The following is a 24,599-nucleotide window of genomic DNA, read 5'->3' on the forward strand; positions in this document are numbered from 1 at the left end:
CAGAGCCATGACAATTCAGCAATTGTAATCACACAGTTGATGGAAAGTTAGTGACCAGGCACATGTTGCAAAACTGGGAAAGAAGAAAGAAATCTTGACAGACCTGAGCATTAAACCTACTTTTAACACTACTTCTGCAGGTTTTTTCTTTATGAACTCATGTCCAAAACATGGAAAGAGCACATCTGAGAAAGATGCTGATCACATAGTTGTGTAACTGTTTACCAAATTTACCATTAAATGAGAATAAACATATCTGCCTTTTCCAAAGCTAGCCAAATTGAGGATAATGCAATTTCTTTACCCTAAACCCAGAGTAATAATACACCTAATTTTTCTATAGCAGATGACCAGTATAGCCCACCACACACTTTATCAAAAGTAGGCCTAAAAATAAATACAGATTGTTTCTTTGTCTTTAATAATTGCTGGTTTGAATCGAGATACACTACAGATAGAAAAAGCAAATGTGTCTGTTTATCAGCCTCTTTGAATTTTCATTACCAAATTTGACATTAGTTTGGAAACTCCCTTCTTTCTTTGTCATAAATCAGAATTAGAAATTAAAAAAAAAAAAACAAAACAAAAAAACACCACCCCACATGTGCTGTTGAATTCTCTAATTCTGGGGCTGAAATAGATTGGCATGCTCCACTGGGGTGAAATTTTGGCCTCATTAAAGCCGAAGAGAATTTCGCACTTTTTTTACTGGCACGAAAATTTGTCTCACTATTTCTTTGATTTGCTTCCTATCACAGAATAAAGTTCAGATCCATTTTTCAGCAATTAAATTTGCTAAATGACTAAATTGAAATGATGTTTGAAGAACTAAATGAGTGCCTTACATGCGATACTTGCTATCATCTTCTGACACAACAGATCTCTTCATTTTACCGTCCGGTAGCTTTACAGAATGTTCACTTAACCTGAAATCAGCCATTGTTTTCTCTTTACCAAAACTTCCCATTTGTCCTGCTAGTTTTTATTATCTGAACTCAGCAAGGATGATTTGTCAAACCTCCCATCAGAGCAGTCTGTAAAGTGAAATGCCAATAGGAAGAAAGTTAGACATCATTTGACCCATGTCCAGACACTCGTCTGCCTGTGGAGCTAAATGCTAGACTAGGTAGCAGCTGACTGGTACTGCTCCCTTATCATTGTCAGGACACAGATAAATGTACTTCATTTAAGAAATGAAGGCTTTATCAATGGACAAATAATTGCAGAGCCACTATTGATCTCACATCTCACTTAACATAAGACAGGAGGGTCCTGTAGAAATGGTAAACATTTAATCGCTGTGGATGGTAAACAATGGGCTCTTGCTTAAACAACAAAAAAAAAAAAAACCCAGCCAAACAAAGAATTCAGTTTTCAAACAAACAACAGCCTTACTTAAGGGCTCAGCAGAAATCCATTGGATTTGCAACACTCCAATCCCATTTCTGTTGAATAAGAGGAATATTAGCAAATTGATCTTTCCTTGCTTTTGGTCTCCCTAAAATGTCAGAGCTGAGATGGGAGGAGGTATTGGAGGTACTGGGCTCCACCATTTGCACTTTTGGAAAAGAAATCTGCCTGTTAAGGTCTTCATTGCAGATGAAGCAGGCTGAAATGAAGCATTTTCGAGGCAGGCTCTACCCTCACCACTCACAGGACTAGAAGGAGCTTCCTGCAAACATACACCCAAGCAGCAGCAGCACAAAGCCTGCCCGGGCTCCATTTCACCTGATGCCAGTAACTCACATCGATGCAGTTATGAACCACTCTGGAGCTGAAAAAAAAAATTTAAAATTAGCTATTGCACTTTTTAATATACTTTCTGTAACATCATCGGTCTATCAGATTTACAGACCAGCCAGAATTGTGCCTCAGTGAGCTTGCAATCTAAATATACAGAAAAGATAAGAAAAAATACAGCAGCAAACAATGATGAAACATGGGGCTGTACATATTTTCACTTCCACAGTTCTTGCTGAGGGTTTAATTTGAGGTATCATGTATGCAGATAGGAAAATAAGTGTATAAGCATCAACTGGAAGTAATATAACAAGGAATATTGATTAAATTTTGGTAGTATTTATGATGCTTAAGGGCACACAAACAAAAAGAATAGGAGAATGAAATAAAGGAATTAGTGAGGCAGGAGATTTTATCAGACCAAAAGGAAAACATGAAACAAGACCGGAAAATTAGACAAGAACCAATTCACGCAGGATTATAGACACCTAAGTGTAATACAGACATAAAGGCATAACCTAGCAAATTTTAGCATGTAAATCTTTATTGCAGCCTTCCTAATAATCACATTATACTTTCAAAAAACATGGATCTGCCTTTTACACTCTCTGTTTAAAAAGACTGCACTAGCTCTTCAAAGCACAGTCCACTAAACATGGAAACTTATTAAGAACAAGAATTAGCCAAAAAGCTTCCTCCTCCCATTATTCTGATATTTTAGTATCAGAATGAAACTAATTAAACTAGCAGGTAACTGGCTCAAAACACAAGAGTTCATTCTTGAACACAGCATATTATCCAGCTCTGGCGCTCCTTGCTCCAAGATGTAGAGGATGCTGAAAGTTTTTGTGGTTACCAAAGTCACCTAGAGAACTCAACGGGAGGCAAATCCATTGAAAGCTATGAAATACAAAAAGCTCCTTCTGGCTGTTGCTAACCTCCAGCTGCTGGAGCCTGACTGCCTGCTCCTGGGCAGAATCGCTCTGTGCTTTTTTTCCTCTTACACTGTTCCCTAGGGCATCTGCTCCTGGTCACTGTCAAAGATAGGACAGTGGTCTAGATGATCCAGAGTGCCAGCACAGCCATTCTCGTGCTCTCATCGGGTAGGTGTGAGCCACTTGTAGTTTTCAGGGACTCTGTTCTCCTTCCCGTAAAATGGGCCGGGTAGTTCTTTGGCGGGATACCAAGAAGCTCACAGATAGCGCTACTTTGTCTTCACGAAGCACCTTCAGCCCCAGGATCTGAAGTAGACGCTGTGAATTTGAAGCGAAAAGCATCGCATGACAGTCTTCTTTGGCAAGCCAATGCAAGCCCGTAATGGAGCACTTACCCAGGGATGGACTTGTCATCACAGACGTGTTCACTTCTTACTCGCAGTGACAAACGGTACTCAGGGTTTAATGCAGGCGTCTTCAAAATGGTCACACTAGCCGTTTTTACTTTTGGTAGTTTGTAAATATACAACTACTTTTACACCTGGGTTTTTGTATATGTATTATTTATAATACACATTTATAACTGGGCTGTTATTATGAGGTAGTTTTATTAAATCCGTTGGCAGTTTTCTTGTCATCCATTCTGCTACCCACATGTGCTTGTAAGATTGCACCTGGTAAACACCAGTAAGTGAGTGGTCAAGGGGTTCTGTACGATTAGCATTCAGCCAGGGCTTTCAGGCTTCCCCACATTACATTTGAATTTAGAAAAATACTGCACACTTGTCAAATCCAGGCTCATATCTCAACCCTAATGTCTGACTACAGTAAACATTGGAGGATAATACTGGCAAAGAAACATTTCCTAAACTTTATGTAATCATTTGGAATTCAGGAAGGATCGATTAGTATTCAAGAGATGTGACTGCTCAATATTTATACCATAGAGACTTGGCAGAAGCAAATAATGGTACATAAAGCTGATGCTTGTCTTAATTAAATGCAGTATAATAGGTGTTGGGGATTTTTTTTCTTAGTGAAGGGAGCAGTTTAGCAATGACCAGATATAACTCATTCTGAAGTTCAGAGTTTAAAACTAATCAATATGTATTTATAACAAGGGAGGGACTGAATATAATTTATTATTAGCTGACAGCTGACTAATAGATAAAAAAAAGATTTATTTAAGTACATTTTTCCACATACTAATTTCTGACAACATATTTGCCCCCTTTGATTCTTGATTATTTTTTCTGTACTAACAGTATTTCAGATAGACTTTTTGAGATGAACGTCTCACCTGCAGATAGGCTGGGAATGAAATTAGAGAACGTAGAATGAGACATCTAGCTAGGACAATACTTTCACTGTGGCAAAGTTATTAATGGTAACATTTCCTAATTTTATGATTAGGAATCCTTAATGGCAGGTGATATTTTAAAATACTCCTTTGAAGTATACAATCTACGTATGTGATGCTGAACAGGTGTTGACTGGCAGACGATGCACGGATGACAGGCACAATTCCAGCACACCTACAGCCCAGGCTTGTGTCAAATGTCACAGCAAAAAAATTTGAGAGGGAATATGAAGAAGGTGCATAAAGAGATCTGGCATATTAAGCATGAGAGTCAGAGTGGAGAAAGCAGAAAAGTACTTGGTCTGGAAAGGTGGCGAGTTGGAAATGGAGATGGAGATGGCATTGCAGGCAAGTGAGAGGCAGGAGATGACCTCGTGACACTGAATGACTGATGATAGGTAAGGAAGGAAGCTACAAGACCTTGAAAGTGAACACAACTTGTGTCTGATGGAGCAGGGAAAAAGGGAGATGCAAAAAGATAGGGAAGCAATGAGCTTGGAAGGGTATCTTGACAGCACCTTTTGCCAAGGCCAAAGGAAGAAATGCTGTGGTAATTGCGATGTAATATGATGAGGCAACATGGTATTTGTTAAAAGTTTAATCTAGTAAACAATGGCTCCTGTGCACATCCCGTGGAAGTCAATGAGAACACATTTGCAGGATTAGCTACGTAATATTAGTTTGGGATTAATTATATTAGAAATAGACAAATTTAAAGGTGAAGATCACTGTCTTTTGGAAGACCTCATCTCTGGATATAATGGAGGCTCTGTTTCTTGAAATCTGAAATCAGGATGACCACTTCTCTAAATTATTATGGTACAGCTCAATCAAAAGTTATAGACTTGATGTCTAACTGCTGGATGGAGATCTATGGCTTGCATTGAGCAGCAGGCTGAAGGAGGTAACAATGATGATCATACGGGTCCTTTCTTGTTCCCAAATCAGTGAAAGTAAGTTTCATAGGCAAGAAGTTTAAACTTATCATGAGTCTCCTAATTTCACTGTTTTTACAAACTTTTCTCCATTTGCCAAGTTCAAATTTGATAACTTCTAATGTGGGCAGTTGTCAGCCATCTTATATAGTCCCTTGCTGCTGCATGTCCCACATTGCCTTGGAAACTAGGGATAAATCTTTTATTAGAGGCGATAAGGGCCAGGAGAACAGTTAAATAGCCATTCTGCTCCTGGAACGTTGAACTCTTCTCTGGGTCTCAAGCAAAGCAGCCAGGCTACTCCACTTTTCTACTTTAATCCTCTGGGAAAGCAAAGCAAATTAATATGGACAAAACCTCATTTCAGAATCATCTCATGAGGGATGTTCTCCTTTCACGGAGCCAGCACTGCCCAACAGAGAAATCAACCCTTGTCTCTAATTCTGCTTCTCACTCCATTACTGACTATGGAGCTTTGAAGTCTCTTAAACGATATCTCAACTACCCTATCCGATAAATGGAAACAATAGTTATCTATCTTTGTAAATAGTGGGCAAATCCAGAGTATTAAAGATACTATGTAAGGTACAACCAAATTGAAACAACATTGTTTGAAATATCTACAGATACCATAACAAAGACCATTGTTAAAAGGAATCTGATTTAAAATATCTTGAATAGATTTTGAGAAAATTTTATCCTTTCCTTTATAAATTACTCAACATGAAAGTAGTTCCTTGCTGTATTTTCATACTAGGGTTTAAAACTTTGCAAAAAATTTGAAAATTCATCATTTTATTATTAGACTATTTTTAGAAGTCAATGTTAGCATTTTAGCACATGCAGGACAAAGTGTTTCTTTTGCCCTGTTCTTTTATTTCTCTGCTTTTTCTGATTTCTTTATAGAGAAACAAAAGCAAAGACATATTCCCTTCACTTTGTCTGTCAAAACCCGTAGCAAAGCCAAACAATTAAAAAATCGGTCCTTAAATTTTTTATAGACGTTAAATGATGATGTATGGAGTGACGACTTTGATAAACAGCCATTTGCTCCTGAGAACACTTTTTCAGTGAGCTGACAGTGAGTTTTAGTCCAGCTTCCCACGCAGGTTCCACACATCGTGCAGGCAGTATGAAAGAAACTAGGACAGTGTCTGTCTTGCAGGTATCAATCTTAATGAGATCTCCAATCAATTATTTTTGAGAAAAAACCTCATAATATAAAAGGAATAAAATACAAGTGCTGGGGTTATAAGGAATAGTTAAGAATTAAACCAGAATTAAATTTTAATATTTAAATTTTAAGATTTTAAGAATTAAATTTTATTTAATAAATAAATCTTTAGTCATTCATCTCAGCCCCGAGTGTAGGAGTCATGAATGATAAACTTCTTGCAGGAATTCCAGAGATAGCCTTCTGTTTCACGGCTGATTGAGTTTTTTGAATTAACTACACTAAATTATAGAGGAAATTTAATAATCACTGTTGATTTGTCCTGATTTTATTTCATAAAGTGCAATGAATGTTGCAAATTCATCTCTCATGTAACTGTTGGGTACAATGGCATTATTCGAGGCATGAATTTGATCCAATCTGATCTTTACTGGTCTGACAGCTCGTCTGACAGCTGCAAGCCATGGAAAAAAAAGATTAACCATCTTCAGCAAGTACTTTTTCTTTTCATGTTGTTTTTTTTCCTAAAGTGCATATTTTAGAAGGTTTTGAAATAACAATAGGATTAGATGCTTGAGAGAAAATTAGGTCATATATTTGTTAGATACAAATCTCGCAAGTAATTAGAAACATGGGTATCAAGCAATATTTGTATTCTGTACTGCTGCCTGTGTGTGGAGACAGCGGGGATTTCAGAATAACCCAATCAGTGTGCTCTGCACTTTTTCCCTCTAATATGTTTATAGAATACTAGTAAGTATGGCTTTTAAACAGCTCCTGTAAGGGGGAAAAATTACCTGCACATAACCCACATTTACATGTGTCTCTACTTTTGGAATACTTTTACAATTTCTGACCCATTTTTAATATACATTTTAGATGTTTCAGGTGCAAGTTTGAATGCATGATATATGTAACAGAGGAAGTATGGGATTATACAGAAGTTTTTTTAGCTGCTATTGGCAGAAGTGTTTAACATCAGTGGCTGCTTTTGTTAGTGAAGTTTCCCAGCATCACATGGGAATAAATGGCTAGATATTAATGTATAGATAAATGAATGAATATCCTTAATGTTGGAGCCAGTAACACCACCCTATAGTTTTAATTTGAACATGTGCTTAAATGCCTCACTGAACGAGAAACATGCTAAAGGAATATAATGGCTAAATTCACTCTGCAGTTGTAACAGACAACTTATTAAATACTTTTTGTACCAGAATGTATAGACTAAAACCTGCTCCTCATGTATTTCTAGTTAAAAACACACATTGCAGAGGCTCTTACCTGAAAGTTTATACATGGGTCACTGTCGGCCATTTATTGGAGACACACTGCAGACTATGCCAGATTCCCCTCTTTCTCTTATCCCTTTGCTGCTTGTGCAAGATTGGACACTGGAAGAGAAACGAAAGCGATGGCTGTCTCTGAGGGAGTTAAAATGGAGAGGTGAAATACTGTAAAGAAACAATGAAAAGCAGTGGCAGGAGAATTAAACAGGAGGCCGGGGGAAAGAAAGGATCTGCAAGAGGGATGCGAGAAGAGTGGCAGAGAAGAGGATATCTGGGCAGAGCAGGAGCCAGGAACGGTTGATGAAAACGAGGGACAGCAGTGATGTGGATCAGAGGAACAGAGAGAGACCGGAGGGCTTGAGATAGGAAAGGAGTCAAGAAAACAGGGGGAAAAGGCCAGGAAGGAAGGAGAAACCACGGAACTGTGATCAAAGCCAAGCCAGAGGTGGAGAGGGAGGAAATAGAAGCAAACAGGAAAGAAACAATGAAGGAAAATTCAGAAACAAACTTTATGGCCCAGCCTTGAACGCAGCTGTGGTCATGAATTGGGAGGCAGAAGGGGACTGTGCAGAAACACTCTTTCCCAAGCTCACGGCTTGGAGTGTGTCCCGATGACTTCTGCTGGCAGGAAAGGGGAGGGGGGTGAAAACTGCAACTCCGTGGGCTCTGGCAAAGCTGCTACCGAGATTGGATGAACCGCTCAGAGCAGGGGTTCCCTGTATTGTTCTGGTCCTGTGCAGAGCCATCGAGCATGGGACAAACTGAAAGAATAAGCCCCCAAACAGTCCATGTGGCTTGCAAAAGTTTAATCTGCACGTGGCCATGCTCCTAAGGATATTTTAAGAGTTATTCTTTATAAGATTATTCAAAGATTAATAAGGAAACTACTACCTTTAACATCATTTCCAGTACTGGGAGGGTTTGACGTGTATTATACACATATTGCACAACACCTCTGCTTGCCAGGAGAAGGAAAGTCTCATCTCAAGAAAGAGAAAGATTTCAACATCAGAATGGGGAACGACACTACAACAGCATCTTTTATCTCTCCCAACAGCAAAAATTGTAATGGAGATCAGTGAACTGCTTGGGACAAGGCAGACAATGCTATCCAGGCTTTCACTGGGGGAAAATCCATAGCCTAAGCAGAATAAATGATAGAGACTGTTCTTCAAGCCCAGTCTGAGGCAGGCTGGATGGGTGGTAGCTTGAGAAAGTCCTTTCCTCTTGTCTAAGTCCATCTCTCCTGGGAGACATTTGGCTTTAGAGAATGGAGTCAGCAGCAAGGTTGAAAAGGACAGGTACCAGACTCACATCCCCCAAAGAAGGAAAACAACATTGCACACTGAAAATATTCTTTCAGAGGGGAACATTGCTAAGAGGTTACTGTGGGAGCGGTGTCATCTAGACTGCACGCTGTGCTCCAGCTGGCCAGCTCTTACCTGCATTTCTTCCTCCCCTTCCGTTTTGAGACAGGGAAAAAAGACCCTCACAATTAATTAAAACCATAGATAAAACTACCAGAGATGAGCCAGGGAGTAAAGAGGGAACAAAGCAATTAAGAACATTCCTGCTAAAAATTCACTAGGCATACTGTAAAATTCAGATTGTTGTGCCCCTCAAAAACGCAGCAGAGAGTGGCAGACACTTAAAAGAGCTTTCAATTACTTATGTGCCTTTGGCTCCCCTTCAGGATGCCGTGGAACTGGAAACAGACGTGGTAAATGTATTTTCTCTGCATTTGCCTTTCTTGACAAAACAGCTCCAATATTTTGATCTCAAGAATAATCAGCTCTTTTGTGTTTCCTCTTCAACTAACTGCAGACTTTTGCAAGTTAAAAATTAATGACAACTTCTCCTCCTCTTTTTTTTTTTTAAACAAAAACCTTCTGTGCTCTTTCCTGAAAAAAAAAATAGAATTCTTTTTCCTACAACCTTTAAGTATTAGTCTAAATGGCATTCAAACCACTCTTTCTCCCTCCTTCTGCAGTAACACACAAAACGAATTCCACCACAACAAAACAACCTGGCTCATGGAAACCATTATTTTGAAGATGAAACATTGTGTTGTGTCCTTTACCACTATTACGGGCAGTCAGTCTGTTAGAACATATTGGGCGATTATAGGCTAGTCTTTTCAGAGAAAGCCATGGGTTTCAAGTTAGCAGTAACCATCTATCAGTTCTTGAGATTATGCCATGATTTACTGTCACAGCATCATGTATTCTCTGATTTTCTGCCTCCTGTGAAACATTGTGCTTTCCTTTTCTATTGATGTATCAACTATAATAGTTACAAGCAGCTACAGAAAAATCAATAGCGAACTTTCATTACTGTGCACATAAAGAGTACCATGCTGTGAGAGCACCTAGCTGTTAAATAGTCACCAGCAGTAAGGTCCACTATAAATGTCTGTTATTTTGGTCTAAATGAAGAATGTCTGAATTTGAAACATCAAATATCTAGGATTTTTGACACCACTGGATTCTATGTCAAGTTTTTCCAGTATGTGATTTTTTTCCAGGTGTCAGTCTTGATTTGTCTTTTCTGTGCTGGGATCTGTGTATTTTTTTTAAACCTGAAGCTGACACAGGAAATTAATATCAAAATAAATAAAGTGTTGCTGGGCTGTGCTTAACTGTAAGCTCATTAGGCTTGGTCGGACAGAAGTGGTAGAACTGTGTTAATCTTTGTTGAACTGGTCTACATCTTACTAGTCAAAGTGAGCTGACTTTGATTAAGGTGAACAGACCCATAACCTCTATGTTAAACACACAGATAGAATAGAGGTGAAAGAGGTACTACAGTGTTACCGCAGACTCAAAAGTGCTCCTAGGACCGTGCACCAGGAAAATCACTAAATGCTTTTCAACGCATAGTTTGGGAAAAATAGTATAATTTTTGGTTTAAATATATTTATTTGCCTCTGGGAAGACATTAACTTCCAATTAGTAAATGTAAACAAAGAATGGCAAGAAGAACAGTAATGTGTGAGTGTATTGCCTTGAACATGTCCAGGGCATTTGGCACTTCAGGCCATTTCTCCAGCAATTGGGTAGGAGTTCCTGCAGGGCGGGTGGGCAATTCTGCTGCAGGAGTTAGCGGTTACTTTGGCATATTGAGACTATGGTGATTTACAGCTATAAATGCACTGTTTGTTGCTGAATACCTTAAATTTGAAAGCCTGTGCACTTCCATGAGACTAAAGCACGAGGACGCACATGTGTGCTTACATGAACTGTATCCTGCCAAATGCATAACCCACTGTCTGCTGTGGCTGCAAGGTTACAGGAAAGCACTATTTCTTGGCCTAGATATAACTTTCAGGAAAATTAACCTCTAAAGAAATCCAAATTGTTTTTACAATTTTCATAGTACTAACTCATATAACTTTTACCATAAAATGAAAAACAGAACAGAAATTTCATTCCAAATGGCAATTCACAGTCCTGTCTATAAAAAATATACCTACCGGTGGGGAGACACCCCTGCTTTGAAGAGTACAGTGAGATCTGGCTAGAACCGACCTTAATCCAATGAGCGTTGATTTAGGTGGTGGATCTAGAATTAAAAATCCTTCCAGATCCTAAGCAATAAAGGCAAAATCCACAGTCTAATTCAATAAAGCATCGAGAGACTCGGCAGAGGGTCGCCAGGACCCTGACGGCATGTATGTCACTGGTGGGGTGAGCTTGGCCAGGGCAGGAAAAGTGCAAACCTCAGTTTGCAGGAGGCTGAGCTCCCTCATGTTCCCGAGCCCCTCTGCAGACCATCGCAGCAGCCACTGTGCAGTGCCAGAGGCATGCTCGCTTCCTTCATCTGCCATGTGGCATCAGGGGGCCAAAAAGTACCTCTGCCCTTGTGCAGGGAACATGAGTTTTTGGCACCGTGTTAGGGGCAGCTCCAGCCAGAGACCAACGGGGATCTGTAGCCCCTTAATTCATGCTCCTCACGTTAAACCTATGACTATGTTGTCTATGGAAACATCTCATCCATATCTGAGCAAACATTCAAGTCTGAGCTGAGCAGTGAGCACAAATCTGGAGTTTACCTGACTTATTTCTGCTGTTCCTTACTGGGCAATTGAAACGTTAAAAATGTGCTGAGGCACTACCTTATCTGAGAGCCTCCAGTCCTTTCTGATCAGGGCTTCTTGTCAAGACATCAGAGGTAGCTGAGAAATAAAATTCTCTTCTAAGAGCCTCATGTTTGAAATGCAGGTGTAAGAGTATGTTGTCTATTCCACACTTCTCTACCCTGTCTGTTTAATTGATGAGTAACCATGTTGCCAGAGGGACTTTCAGGTGGGCTTTTTTTCAGCTTTCATATTTGTATGTTTAAAAGTGTAAGCAATGAGGATGAAGAATGGTGGTATACACATCAAAGTCTTTGAGAAAAGAGTCCAAAGGCTGACACACTGGGTGCCTCTCCGGTGTTTCCTGCGTGCCAGCACTGACACGTGCGGAGTGTCAGCGTAGTTGCAGATGTCCTCATTTGGGCTTCTGTCACTCTTGTTTGCCAAACCACTTCCACAACTAAGTGCAGACATATGTCACAGTAAAAAATGGAATTTGCAACTTCCACTCAGATCAATAGGCAATGTCAGAAACAATATGCTTTGAAAGACTGCAGCAGAAAATTACTTACCTTAGGTGTGTTTACTGGCCATGAAAGCAAGACGGAGAGTACAGGAGAACAAACTGTTTCTTTTTTCCACCACCTAGCAGGAGACCCGACGGCCTGGGCTGGCCAGGGGAACAGGGCAGGAGCAGGAGCCCTGTCTCAGGGCCACCAGCTCTGCTGACACTCAGTGAAGAGCACCAGTGCACCGTGCATTGCATTTAAGCGAATTCATGGGCTGTTGCAGTCAAGCATGGTCATGATCTGATGACTGACACACGCACATATGTGATGGGATCAAACTCATCGGCGCTCTTCATCTACACCAGCAAATTTTTTGTCAATGTTACTTTGATAGGGAATTGAAACAGCATCTGCGAGAAAGCGGCTTCAATGTACCATCAATGGTCTCGTGAGCTGTCTGCAGTTACATTTACATAGTAAATAACTGTAACTGCCCCAAGCAGAGTCTAGCTCTTCTAAACAATAATAGTAAAATTCAAATGTTTGGCTAATAGGAGCCACATATTGTGTGTTCTCCTATGGTTCTACTGTAGTGCAACTCCTGTAGTTCTACTGTAGTGCTTTCAGCACTGAGCAATTAAATGAATGCTCTACATTATTTCAACACAATTATATAAGAAAATAGTTCTTTTACTGATTTCCACTTCTCATATCTTACACAGGCAGAGGTGATTGTCTTTTTCATGTTCTTTCTAAACTACAATCAGCTTCCACTGATACAAATTAGTTCAGTGAAAAAAAAAAAAACCCTGTTAGTGCAAATATTGGCACATAAAACTAGTAAAATTGTGTCTTTAAAAGTCTCAGAAAAGAAGAAAAATAGGTTTTTCAAATCAATATGTCTGAAAGATGATTGGTTGATTGTCTCACACTAAGCCTTGTCTCAAAATAGTGCAAAAGACTTAAAACTCTGAATTATTTGTCAATTACGTTGACAGAAAGTCATAGTAGAGTATTGTACCTCTTAGACCAGCATATCACTAAAACATCTTTGCTTAACTATATTTCCTTCTTTTAAAGAGAATATATTGTAAGAACTTTTGCTCCTGTGGGACTTTGGATCTAAACAAAAGGATAAAGCCAAACAAAATTCACCAAGTAATTAAAAAGTGGTGTGAAGTTCTACCTTTATCTGGAAACCACTAAAATGATATAACCTGCTGGTCTAATATTTTTAACCAAGTTCAAAAAAGTTTGAAATATAATAATTAAATGCAAATACAGTCCTCATCCCAAAGACCAGAAGAATGCCTTTAAGCTAGTATTTATAACAAGAGCTATTCGACTGAGCTCTCTTGTAAATTTTATCATACCTGAGGCAGTTTTCCTCAGTCGATTAGCTGGAAAGCTGAATATATCCTGAGGCAAACCAGACATCTAGTACAGGCTAAATTCAACTACTGGAGCTTAAATTTGGCTTAATATATCCCCACTTGGATCTGCCTGTTTAATTCTCTTTCATATGATAACGTTGGTTTATTCATAGTCTGGACTTGCCACCTGAACAAACTGTACCTCATATCTTATTCTAATGGAATAAGAAAACTTTGCAAAAACCACAAAAGTTCCTGACTGAAAATCAAATGCAAATTTGGGATTAAAAACTGTTTTGTAAAGTGACTACAAGATTAGTACAGAGAGATTTTTCCCCTAAGGAGTACTGCTTTTTATGATCATGCATTTTTTATACTCTGCAGAGACAGATGGGCTTTATAAAAGGATACAGCCTGCTACTCAAAAGGGTTTCAGTGGCAGCTGCACTTCTGTGTTTTAACCTCAGCAGAAATTTCTATTCGATATTTTTCCAGAAAATATTTATATTTCTTCTTTTAGGACTATATCACCCCTTGGTGTAGTTCCAGTGGCAGCAGTAGAAATACCTCTGAGATTAATCTGGTCCATTATTCCTATTTTAAACAGTACTTGAGTAGTAGAGAGGGAGAGAAAGGGAAAGGATAAAGAATGTGCAAGCTTCTCATGAGGGCAATAAATCCAACCATTCAGAAAAGTTGCAAATGTCTAAGCAAAAGCAGAGCAAATATTTTCTAGATAAAAGCAAATCTTCCTAAAATTTTCATTCCGTTTTTTCTAAACATTCAGCTTCTTCTCAGCTAAATAATAAATTGTTTCTTGCTCCTCTCTACATTATACTGTACTGTCTATTATTGCAAGTTGCATATAACACCCTTTCTGCCCCAGTTCATAACTTTAAGGATTTTGTATCATGTCCCTATCACCATTCCCAGGAACTTCATAAATATTTATGACATCTTAAACTATTCACACCCCACAAATTGCAGACATTGACAGCCAGTTCCCTTAAAACACCGACAATCCTCTATTGTTCATGTGCTATTGAAGATTAAAATGATGTTTCAGAAATTAACTAGGAAAACCATTTGGTTCAATAAACTTAGTATTTATTCTAATGTTTTTAACTCTTATCAGAAGCCTAGTTTCTGCTTTTATCAAATGTGATACTTTTTTCTGGCAACTGTGTGATATAAACTAATGCTATGGCTGTATATTCATCTGCATTTAAGCATACATATATTTTGAAGCCTGCTGATAGCATGATAATTAACATGCTATTTTTCTTATCTATGCTTATTCCAACTGAATATTCAGAAGACAAACATTTCTAGCCCAGACATATCATATGAACCTGGCATGAGGTGAGGAGTTAGGAAAAATGAGTTTTGACTCACGTTCTTTCTCAGTTTATCTGAGAGACCTTCACTAAATCACTTCTGCCCCAGTTTATCAACGTGTGCCAGCATACAACTATGACCATGGCTCCACAGGATAGTGGTTACACAATTTTTTCCTGGAAAAGAGAGACTTAGATTGAGACATTTTTTCTAGGATTGATCTGTCGTTTACCTTAAGCGGTCACTAGGTCAAACATACAAACAAATCTGGAAGCAGGAACCAGAAACCCACGTCAGCCCAGGCAGGTTCCCTCACCACCAGCCCACAAAGGCAGGCTATAAATTTGGGCTTAAATCACCTAGAGTTATTTTTTTCAGTACAGCAGTAGAGCTTCAACCCAAAGACTGGAGCACACCTCCACTGAGAAGAGCCTGTAGCTAACAAAAGCTCAGACCACCCTCTGGCATGGTGGGAGACTCCAGTTGCTTGGGGAATTTCCTTGAAGACACAACCGAGCAAGTGCTGTTCATATTCCTGTTCCTCTGTCGTCTTCAAAGAAAGCAGCAGCTACTCTCTTATGTGGAACCTAATCCTATCAGCGAATGCTAAGCATGGATTAAAATCCCTACAGAATAAGTGTTCAGGCAATAGGCAGGCTGCCCTCAGTCCCAGATGAGCAAGAGACCAGCAACACGTTGCATTGCTCACCCAAAGCAGGGGCAAGTCTGGGACATCAGCGGGTGCATAACTCCAGGCCTGGAGGAAGCTTTAGAAAGTGAAAGAAAGTGAGATGGTACTGGAGTTTAGACATGGCTAAGATAAAGTGCCAGCAGTGGAACCACTACGTGGGACTCGGTGCCTGTGTTCTGTCCCGGCATCTTCTACGCTGGGCCATAGTTTCATCAACCAGCTATCCCAAGTGGCTCTCCACATCCCTGGCTGTGCGGCTGCACCTGGCCATGCTTTTCCCTGATGAGTCTCAGTGAGAAACACTGGACTTTATTTAAGGGTGTAGCTGGCTGTGGACTTTGGGCCAGGACTTGTGAGCAGCTCTTCCTCCAAAGAGGCCTGGCAAGATCTTGTTTTATTGTGTTTCAGTGACCACCACCATATCACATATGCCTCATTTGCAAGTAATAAGGATGTTGGTTTCTGGGGTGCCAGGATTAGAAGTGGGTGGAGATTTTGTTTGTTTAACTTTCAAGTCAGTACATTCAGCCTGAGATGTTGAAAGTCAAGCTGTTTGATTTTCCTGAGTGATGACTCAGTAATTACTCCAGTCAAAGATTCGAGAGATCAGACTAGGCTTTGCCCTTTGTCTTTACTGGAACTGCAAGAAAAGAAACAACTGAAATTTAGTAAAATAATTTCACAGTTCCACAAGGAGAGGAATCCGGCTTATTTCCCCATATCTCTCTTTCCATGGCACAGCTAACAGCAGCAAAGGCAATTATAAAATTCTTCACAAAAGTCAATAAACACAGTTCTTAATAGACATTAGGAGATTATATTCTCAGTCAGAATCTGTCATTTTACAGTCTTTTTGGAATAGAAAAATACTCTTTGATATTTTAAATAACACTAGAAAGAAGCCTACCACCATAAAACAAGACCAAAATATATTTCAGTTGAGTCTGAGTTGTTGAAACCACAGGTCCATCAAGATTGAATACTGAGGGGATGAAACAGGATTCAGACTAAGAACCACAGCTTCTTCTCTCATAAGCATCTTATTCTTGCTTTAAAAATATATATCATTTTGCCCAGTACTTAGGTGTGAATGAAATACATTGCTAGAGAAGAATTTAATCAAGATTTTCAAAACAATGTGCCCATTATCTGATGTTATGTTCAACTGAAAATGAAAATTACTTTATGACCCCAATAAACAGTCAGAGATCGATCGTTGCACTGTTACAGATAGCTTAACCACTGCCAAAAAAGAATCCTTCTAAAGACAGGAAAAGTTTTCTACCCATTCAGTTTGGACTTGGGGGTCTTAAGAAAATAAAAGTGGTTTCTGTTGTTATAATGTAAAGGTTTTTCAAGGTTTGGAAAGTGCTAAATATAGTGCCTTACCACTGATTAACAAACACATCTATCAAAAATTGTTTCCCATGACTTCTAAGTAAATAATATTCAGCACAACCCTGCTGTAATAAAACTGAGGGGAATTTTGCAGTGAGGAGCTTATCTTTACCATAAATCTTCCTTCATTATAGCATTTTGACTGTCAAGAAGGCTTAGCTATGGAATGGCATACATCTGCCTTCGTGACAGATGTGCTATATGGAACCGCTGTCGTCGCCATTAGTTTCAATGAAAGAGAATTGTGGGTAATTTTCAGAGATTGGCACTTTATCAACCATTACTACTCTTGCCCTCAAAAAATTTTTTATCACATGTCAAAATCTACCTCTGTTTTAAGTCCCATAACCTAGACGGTTTGCAAGGCTAGCAGAAAGTGGGCAAATAAACTAGGAAAAAGCTGTGTTTAAATAGAGGAAGGTTTGGTAACATCACCTCCATCCTGGGTAGTCCCCCTTCTTTGAACTTTTCTGAGGGAAAAACCTTCATCAGAATTAACATATTCCATCTTCAAGGTCGAGCAGGAGTTGGCCTCACACCAGAGCCCCTGACGGGAACCCTGACTTCAGGCTGAGGAGGCACATTGGATCTTTCCCTGATAAAGCAGCGTGTTTCTAAGCGGAGGCAATGCTGCTCATTAGGCCATGCAGTCTGGCTGGAAAGAACAGACAAGTCTCTCTGAAAGCCATCCTGGCCAAAAATACCATCACTAGATTTTGGAAGACGTCATATTTTACCTGCATGTTCAACAGTCATTCCAAAGAGCTATTAAGCTTTGGGACCAGTTGGGTTTTAATGAAGTCCTTAAATGATGGGGCTCATCAGCGCATTCAGGGTGAGGAAGCTCAACCCTGGCCTGGTATCGAGTCCTATTGCCTGGAGTATCTGTAAGACTGTTTTCAGCCTTATGAAAGTGAGAAGTTTCTCCCCATGGAGAAGCCTAAACACAACCTTATTTTGTCTTTGCAATACCAGGACTTGCAATGATGCAAAATGCAGGGAGGCAGCCAAGCTGTGTGCGCACGCACCTCTCCGTCACCTCATGTAGAAAGAGTATCTGAAAAAAAGACACGAGCAGTAACATCTAACTGGCTTTCTTTGGGAAATATTTATGCTGCTCCTAAGGAGTTACTGTTTTTCAAATTTAAATCTCTCATTCTGTTTCATTTTTCTTTTCAAAATTCCCAGACCAAGGGAAGCTCTCTACAGATTAGTAGACCACCAAATCTTCAGTATTTCATGTTTGGAATATGAGAGGGCGAAAAATCTCTCTGAAACCTAAATATTTTCCCCCTCTAAAGACCAGACCCATTTTTGGGGAAAATATGCAAAAGTGTTCTCCTCAGGCTGAATGTTGTATGCAGTTTCAGCTTAATGCACAGCTTTATAGCAGCTGTAGAAAATAATCAAAATGGGGGGATTGCTGGGAATACTGGCAGATCTTTACTGTGACTGCAGAGAAGATCCTGACATACTATAATACTGTTTTTGTCTTAATCGTCAAAAGTAAGCTATAGAGAACAAAAATTCTTTGTTTGACAGAAAAGCAATTGCTATTTCTTGTAAAACATATAATATATTCCAGAAGACCTAAGGGTTTACTTTCCAATAAGGATAGAAAAAGATGTGCGCCCCACTGTGAGCTCACAGTAAGGCTGTTTCATGTAAAAAGTTGGTAATTAGTCCCTGAGTGAATAAAGTAGAAGAGATAAGAGACTGATACTTACTGTAGCAACACAAAACACTTCTTCTAGCTGCTAGGATTTAAAGGGTGTGTGGGCGGGAGGGGGGGACCTATTCCTACTCATTTAATTTACAAGCGTCTAAACTTCGGAAAATGATTTCTTGCATTAAGCTTAAACATGTGTACTTTAAATTGTTACTAACCGATGTAAAGATTGATGAGAGACATTCCTATTCTAAAAAGCAGACAGGAATGAAGAACTATATGAAAGCATAAAAGACTGTTGTGCTGCACACATCAGTAGCAGATTTTGTACGCCACTGCCTTCAGCAGACTTACACCAGCATTGCTCGATGTTCACCAAGTTAACTCATTAGCATTCAAAGGATCTTCATCAAAAGGAAATACTTGGAACACTAAATCATGTACCTTTAGCCAGAGTTATATAATAAATACCAAGAACAAAACCAAACCCAAAGCACAGGAAAACCATCTACTTACAAACCACAGTTATTATTTAATAACATTTGTATCACTATCAGCTAAATACTAAGTACCAGAAGTGAAAACTATATAGCGTTTCTTGTTCTACCTGCAGAACTTGGAGCTACTGGAAATAACTTAATATTTACATGTTTGCCTTTGTTGTTATTCATCTGTATTAGAGCTAGAGTCTGTGATTCTCAAAAATAACTATGTAATTTATATTGCAACTATAAATTCAGCAAACCTCTTTTTTAACAAAATACAAAATACCATATGAGAGCGTGAGACATGAGAATGGGGCGTTACACAGGGCTCTCAGCACATATCCTTTGACTTCCCTCTCTGTGTTCAATTTGTCTCCTTTGCTTTACTGCAGCATTTATTGTTAATGTACATAAGATGAGGGCACTTACCAAAAGTCATATCAAAAAATATCGGTTACTTCATGAAGACTGACTGCAAAATACATAACTGGTCATCAGGTTGCCTCTACATCCCCACTATTATGATTGCAGTCCTGGAGAGATCTGCACACAGATGAATTGTGTAGTGATGTCCTAAACTGTAATCATTTGGAGTAGGAGTATCTGATTCAGTATAAAAACAGTCAGGAAAATTCTACATATTTTCACTGGTTAACTAATAACACCTTGTTTACAAGCACTGAACCTCACCACAAATATCAAGAATTTGTGTAGAAGAAATATATTAAAAGTATTTCCTCAGGCTGGATGGGGTATAGAAGCCCCAGAACTACTTTTTGTTTACTGTTAGTGTTAATTGGACTTGTTTTTACATCTGACTTCAGTGCTCATGTTGCCACATATGAGTATTTAAAGAACTGTCCACTGAGATGAGAAAAAAACCAACACAGACCTTCTTCCCCCATAGTTCTGCAACTTCCATGCAATCCAGCCAGGCCATGTAGCTGACGAGCATATAGGAACACCTATACAATGCACAGGTACACCTACTGCCAGAAGCCACCGATCCTCTATATGGGGGTAATATAGATAAAATATTATGCCTCCCTTTGACTTGCAGTATAATATCAATACAGCTGAAGACAGAATGCATCTATAAAACATACACTGAATTCACCACTTTTGCAGGAAAATATAGAAAATTTGCAATTCTCAGATTTTGTTTCTTCTTGATCTTTGTAAAAAATTATTTTGTGATGTTGCCAATAAATATATATTCCATGCAGCAGCATTTAGACAGAGAGCAAAAGTGAGAACGAACCTGGTTTTCCAAGAAGTCAGCACAATTTAATCTCACAGTATGATTCAAACCAGACAGCAACAGAAAGATGCCCTTTGAAGTTAAAGGGGGTTGAATCAGCTAACAGTTTCTAAAACTTCCTGATGTTTAAAGTTATTTTTAACAGGGAAAAAATTTGAAATACTGATTCTGAGATCATTATACATTTTATCTTGCTGTTTAACACAGTTTAATCTCCAGCATAGTCCCTGTTTTCTGTGGGAATTTCTTATGTTCTAACGATACATTCATGATTGCATTTTGCATCTGAAAGCAACATATTTAAAATAATTGTGATAGTTGATACTGTTCCTTTCTTAACTTTATAATAATATGCTTAGAACACCCAATTTTTAAACCAGGTTACACTCACTACGAAATACCTTGGAAGTTTTATGTAGGTATGTATGTAAAATAATAAACAGCTATATTTGGTGTGAGAAAATGTCCAGTGTAATACATGAAAACACGATTAGCCAAAGATCTCCAGAGACACTGGCAAAAAGACTTTGGATATGAGTTTGAATAGCTAAGGGACCAGGCATAGCAGCTTTGAAGTTTCCAGTTCTCCTCACTCTGGATAACGCAAAGTTCAGATGATTCTTGGTGGACAGCCGTCATAATTTAAGTATTGCTAGTGAGTTCCTTAAGCCAGCTAGCAAAATTTGGACGGAGGTCGTGTGCCCAGTTCCCAAACAAGCAGCACAAATCCAAGAGCCACTTGCTTCGTTTCCACAGTGCAGCTGGGACAGGAGAGGCAGGCAGTAATGACCGCAGCAGGAAACACTCGCCCCAGCTCACGCAAGAGTGAACCTGAAGTACAGCCGGCAGCCAGCACGCTCCAGAGAGGCTCCTGCCCAAAGCCTGTAACTCGGGCCCTGGAGGCTGTGCCTGCTACCCTGGGCTGCCATTGGCATCCTTGGCATCCATCCTGTCCTCTTGTCCTGAAGAAAATGTTTGCCTCCTCCAACCATTTCCCTCGTGTTCCAGCACACGGTTATGTGCAGGAACCAATATTTGCTCTATTTAAAGCACTTCTAGGAAAAGGCGCACATTTACACAGCCTCTCAGGCTGCTGATGGGTTGGGGGACCAACACGTGTTCCTGTTTTGCAACGGAAAACACTCATTTCCCCTCCAACCAAAGGCTGGCATTTACAATGAACCAAATTCTGCCAAATTCCCCGTCTCCTGTGCTCCAAGAACATCCATAGAAGAGCAGATTTGTCTTTATTCAAAGTGAATTAGCAGCATAGTTATGCTCGGTATCACCGTGCTCTACCATGCACAAGAGCCGGTTACAGTACTGTACTGATGGTATAAATGATCAAACACCAACCAAAACAAGTTCTCCCAGCAAGAGCACTTTGATCACGTCACTCTTTCTGCATTATAGCAGCACGCTAATTTGCAAGCTTTAGAATAACTTCTGCATTCTCCAGACATGTGGAAAGACGATGCCATCAGAGTAATTTTTACACAGGGAAGCAAATAATGAGGAGTTAATATACTGGCATTTATCTCTGACCAGCATTTCCAGAGCTTGAACTTGCTATATAGGAACAGAAGATAATCATACGGAAGCAGAGTGAATAAACTGTACCTGCCTTACTGATGTAAATGCCCCTGTTGTCCAATACCAAAAAAAAAAAAAAAAAAAAAAAAAATCAGTGTTGGATTTCAGAAACCATATCCAGGTTAAAGGGCACCATTCTTATCTGGTATTCCACCCAAAGGACAATGATTTCATTTTATAAAGATCATTAGTCAGTGAAATATATATTTTAGAGAGTTTCTAGTAGGGAAGATTATTTTGGCAGTCACTGGAGTGTACCAGATGGTTCATTAACATAGGCTAGACAAGTCAAAGGCTTTCAGAATCATTTAGAAAATGTCAAACAGAAACAAGAACCCTGTCACTTTTTATTAGAATTAACTACATCATACCCTGGACACAGATTTCACCTTGGGTCAGAAAAATTAATACAGAATTATATGAATTGTGTAACATACTAGGTTAAAGATAGGGCTTTCTCTTGGGACTCATTTGCTAGCAATATATTATGGTCTTCTACTTTAGGAATCCTCAACCTTTCCTTTTGTAAGCTATGAAAAGAGCTGACCTTGCTCAGACTCCATTGGTGTCTAATTGATTTGAGGTATATGCAGAATTTCAACAAGACACTCCGCTAAAGCTCTTTTGTGATCATTTTCCCAGGGAAGTTGGCAAAAGGGTTCACTGAATATTCAGCAGCTTGTAAAGTACGCTTTTGTCAGGAGGAAAAAAAAATACATCCATTTAGTGAAACACTGCCTTCGTAAACAGGAATTAAAATGCAACTAAATTTTTGTTACTTTTTTTTTATTATCATTCAGATGTCAAAAATCTTGAGAACTTCCAGCTTGTGGAAGGTGTTCAGGAACAAGTGAATGCTGCTCTGCTGGACTACACAATGTGTAATTACCCACAGCAAACAGACAAATTTGGGCAGCTTCTCCTGCGACTACCAGAAATCCGGGCCATCAGTATGCAGGCCGAAGAATACCTCTACTACAAACACCTGAACGGGGATGTGCCATGTAATAACCTTCTCATTGAAATGCTGCATGCAAAGAGAGCGTAAATTATACCCATTAGAGCTTCTGCTTTCAAAGGAAAAAAAATATATCCTGAACTGCTCCAAGCAACACTAATTAAAACGTGGTTTTAAGACTTTGCAAAATGGTATAATAATCAAATACTAATAGTAAATAAGTGATGTATCAGGGTATTTGTATTGCAAACTGTGAATCATATGCTACACATCCCCAAAGGAATCTATATAGGACTTTATACTGGAGTGAAGCGAACTTACTAAGTGGATACTATCACCAATGTCAACATGAAAAAGGACAGAATGATTCTTGTATATTTAACTCTGCTGATTGCCAATATGAAGAAACTTAGGAGAAAAAAAAAAACTGATCCGTATTATCGAGCGAAGGTAGTGGGGAATTTGAGTGCACTAAATTCCTTCACTGTATAGCAGGACTTCTCAAACAGTTATAATAGATGCAAAACTGCATCTATAGCATCTTCTGTCATCCTTCCAAGGACCCAACACTTACTTCTTCTGTGATAAATGATGTGGCATCCATTCAACAATCTGAAAGAGAGAGCTGGCGTAGGCCACGTGCTATGTAGTATCGCCACCAAATCCTAAGAGGCTGGTTTTGACTGTCAGTCTCTCGGGCCTGCAAATCGCTAATATGAAGAGTCTGTTATCCAGTTAGCTTGGCACTCTTACTATGTTCTGAAGTTGTTTTGTCACGTGTTGATGTTGTTCTCTCAGGCAGTATCCCTCTTCTGCTACTGTTATCGGATAGCTATTAAATAGCTAAGATAAATATTCCAAAACAAATTAGCCAATTCATCTATACACTTAACCAGTGCAGTGACTAAAATATGGCTCTGCTATATATTCCTGGCCGTTTCCAAATAAAGGAAATGGAGATGTTTTAGCCATCACAAAGAATAGCTTCTTAGACACACACACACACAAATATTTTCTAGGACATCAAATACTGATGTTAAAAAACTAAAAATAAACTTTTAAAAAATGCATTTAGTGATGCAAGAATAGACAAATGAATTGTATGACCTGATGATGCCATGGAGCTTATTAAGAAATTATCTTTAAAATTGCCAGTCATTAAGAAACTAGATTTCAACTCAAACATCCAATAGCTAATGAAACTTTTTCTTTTTAAAGTTAGGTAATACACATCTTCTACGCAAAGAAAGAAGAGTGATACTGCTATGTCTATGTAGGCCAAAGTCTGCTGCAGAACAAATATTAGAGAAGAACAAACAATTCTCTCTCTGTCCAAATGAAGATATCAGTATTAACATGTAGTGCCACAGTTATAAGTCTTGCCTTATTTCATTATCCTTAAAGGTAACTGTGCAGGTGTGGATCAACTTACATTTAAAATAAAGTATTAATCTCTAACATTAACAAAAACATAGTGTTTACATTCTTTAGGTCCTGTGGGGAAAAAACTGTGATAAAATTGCAGAGCAGTGATTTCCTTATTATTTCTTTTAAATTGGTAATTATTTTACCAGTACTTAGTTACTGTATGTCGTGAGACACTAAAATCAATAGGGGTATTTCATTTTGACTTTAATTTTGAGATTATCGGCTGCACAATCACTTGTAGAAACTGTATAAAATCCTAATCCTTTAATTTTTTTTCATGAAGATTGCTGGCTTTTGAATAGTTTATTTATATTGTATATGATAGTTTCCACTGTAGACAATTATGATGCTAATTTATTGTTCTTTGGTTTCATCTTTATATAAGATA

General features: G+C 38.8%; 1 protein-coding gene across 1 annotated transcript in view; it reads left to right on the forward strand.

Annotated features, from left to right (window-relative positions):
* NR5A2 (nuclear receptor subfamily 5 group A member 2) overlaps window positions 1-23,519 on the forward strand; it is an 85,933-nt gene extending 62,414 nt beyond the window's left edge. The window contains exon 7 of the mRNA XM_075509230.1: window positions 22,626-23,519. Within this exon, the coding sequence (XP_075365345.1) occupies window positions 22,626-22,873 (248 nt within the window). The 3' untranslated portion in view covers window positions 22,874-23,519. The remainder of the gene's footprint in view (window positions 1-22,625) is intronic.
* The last annotated feature ends 1,080 nt before the right edge of the window (window positions 23,520-24,599 follow it).

Source organism: Mycteria americana, chromosome 7, assembly GCF_035582795.1.
Source record: "Mycteria americana isolate JAX WOST 10 ecotype Jacksonville Zoo and Gardens chromosome 7, USCA_MyAme_1.0, whole genome shotgun sequence".
Taxonomy (NCBI): domain Eukaryota; kingdom Metazoa; phylum Chordata; class Aves; order Ciconiiformes; family Ciconiidae; genus Mycteria; species Mycteria americana.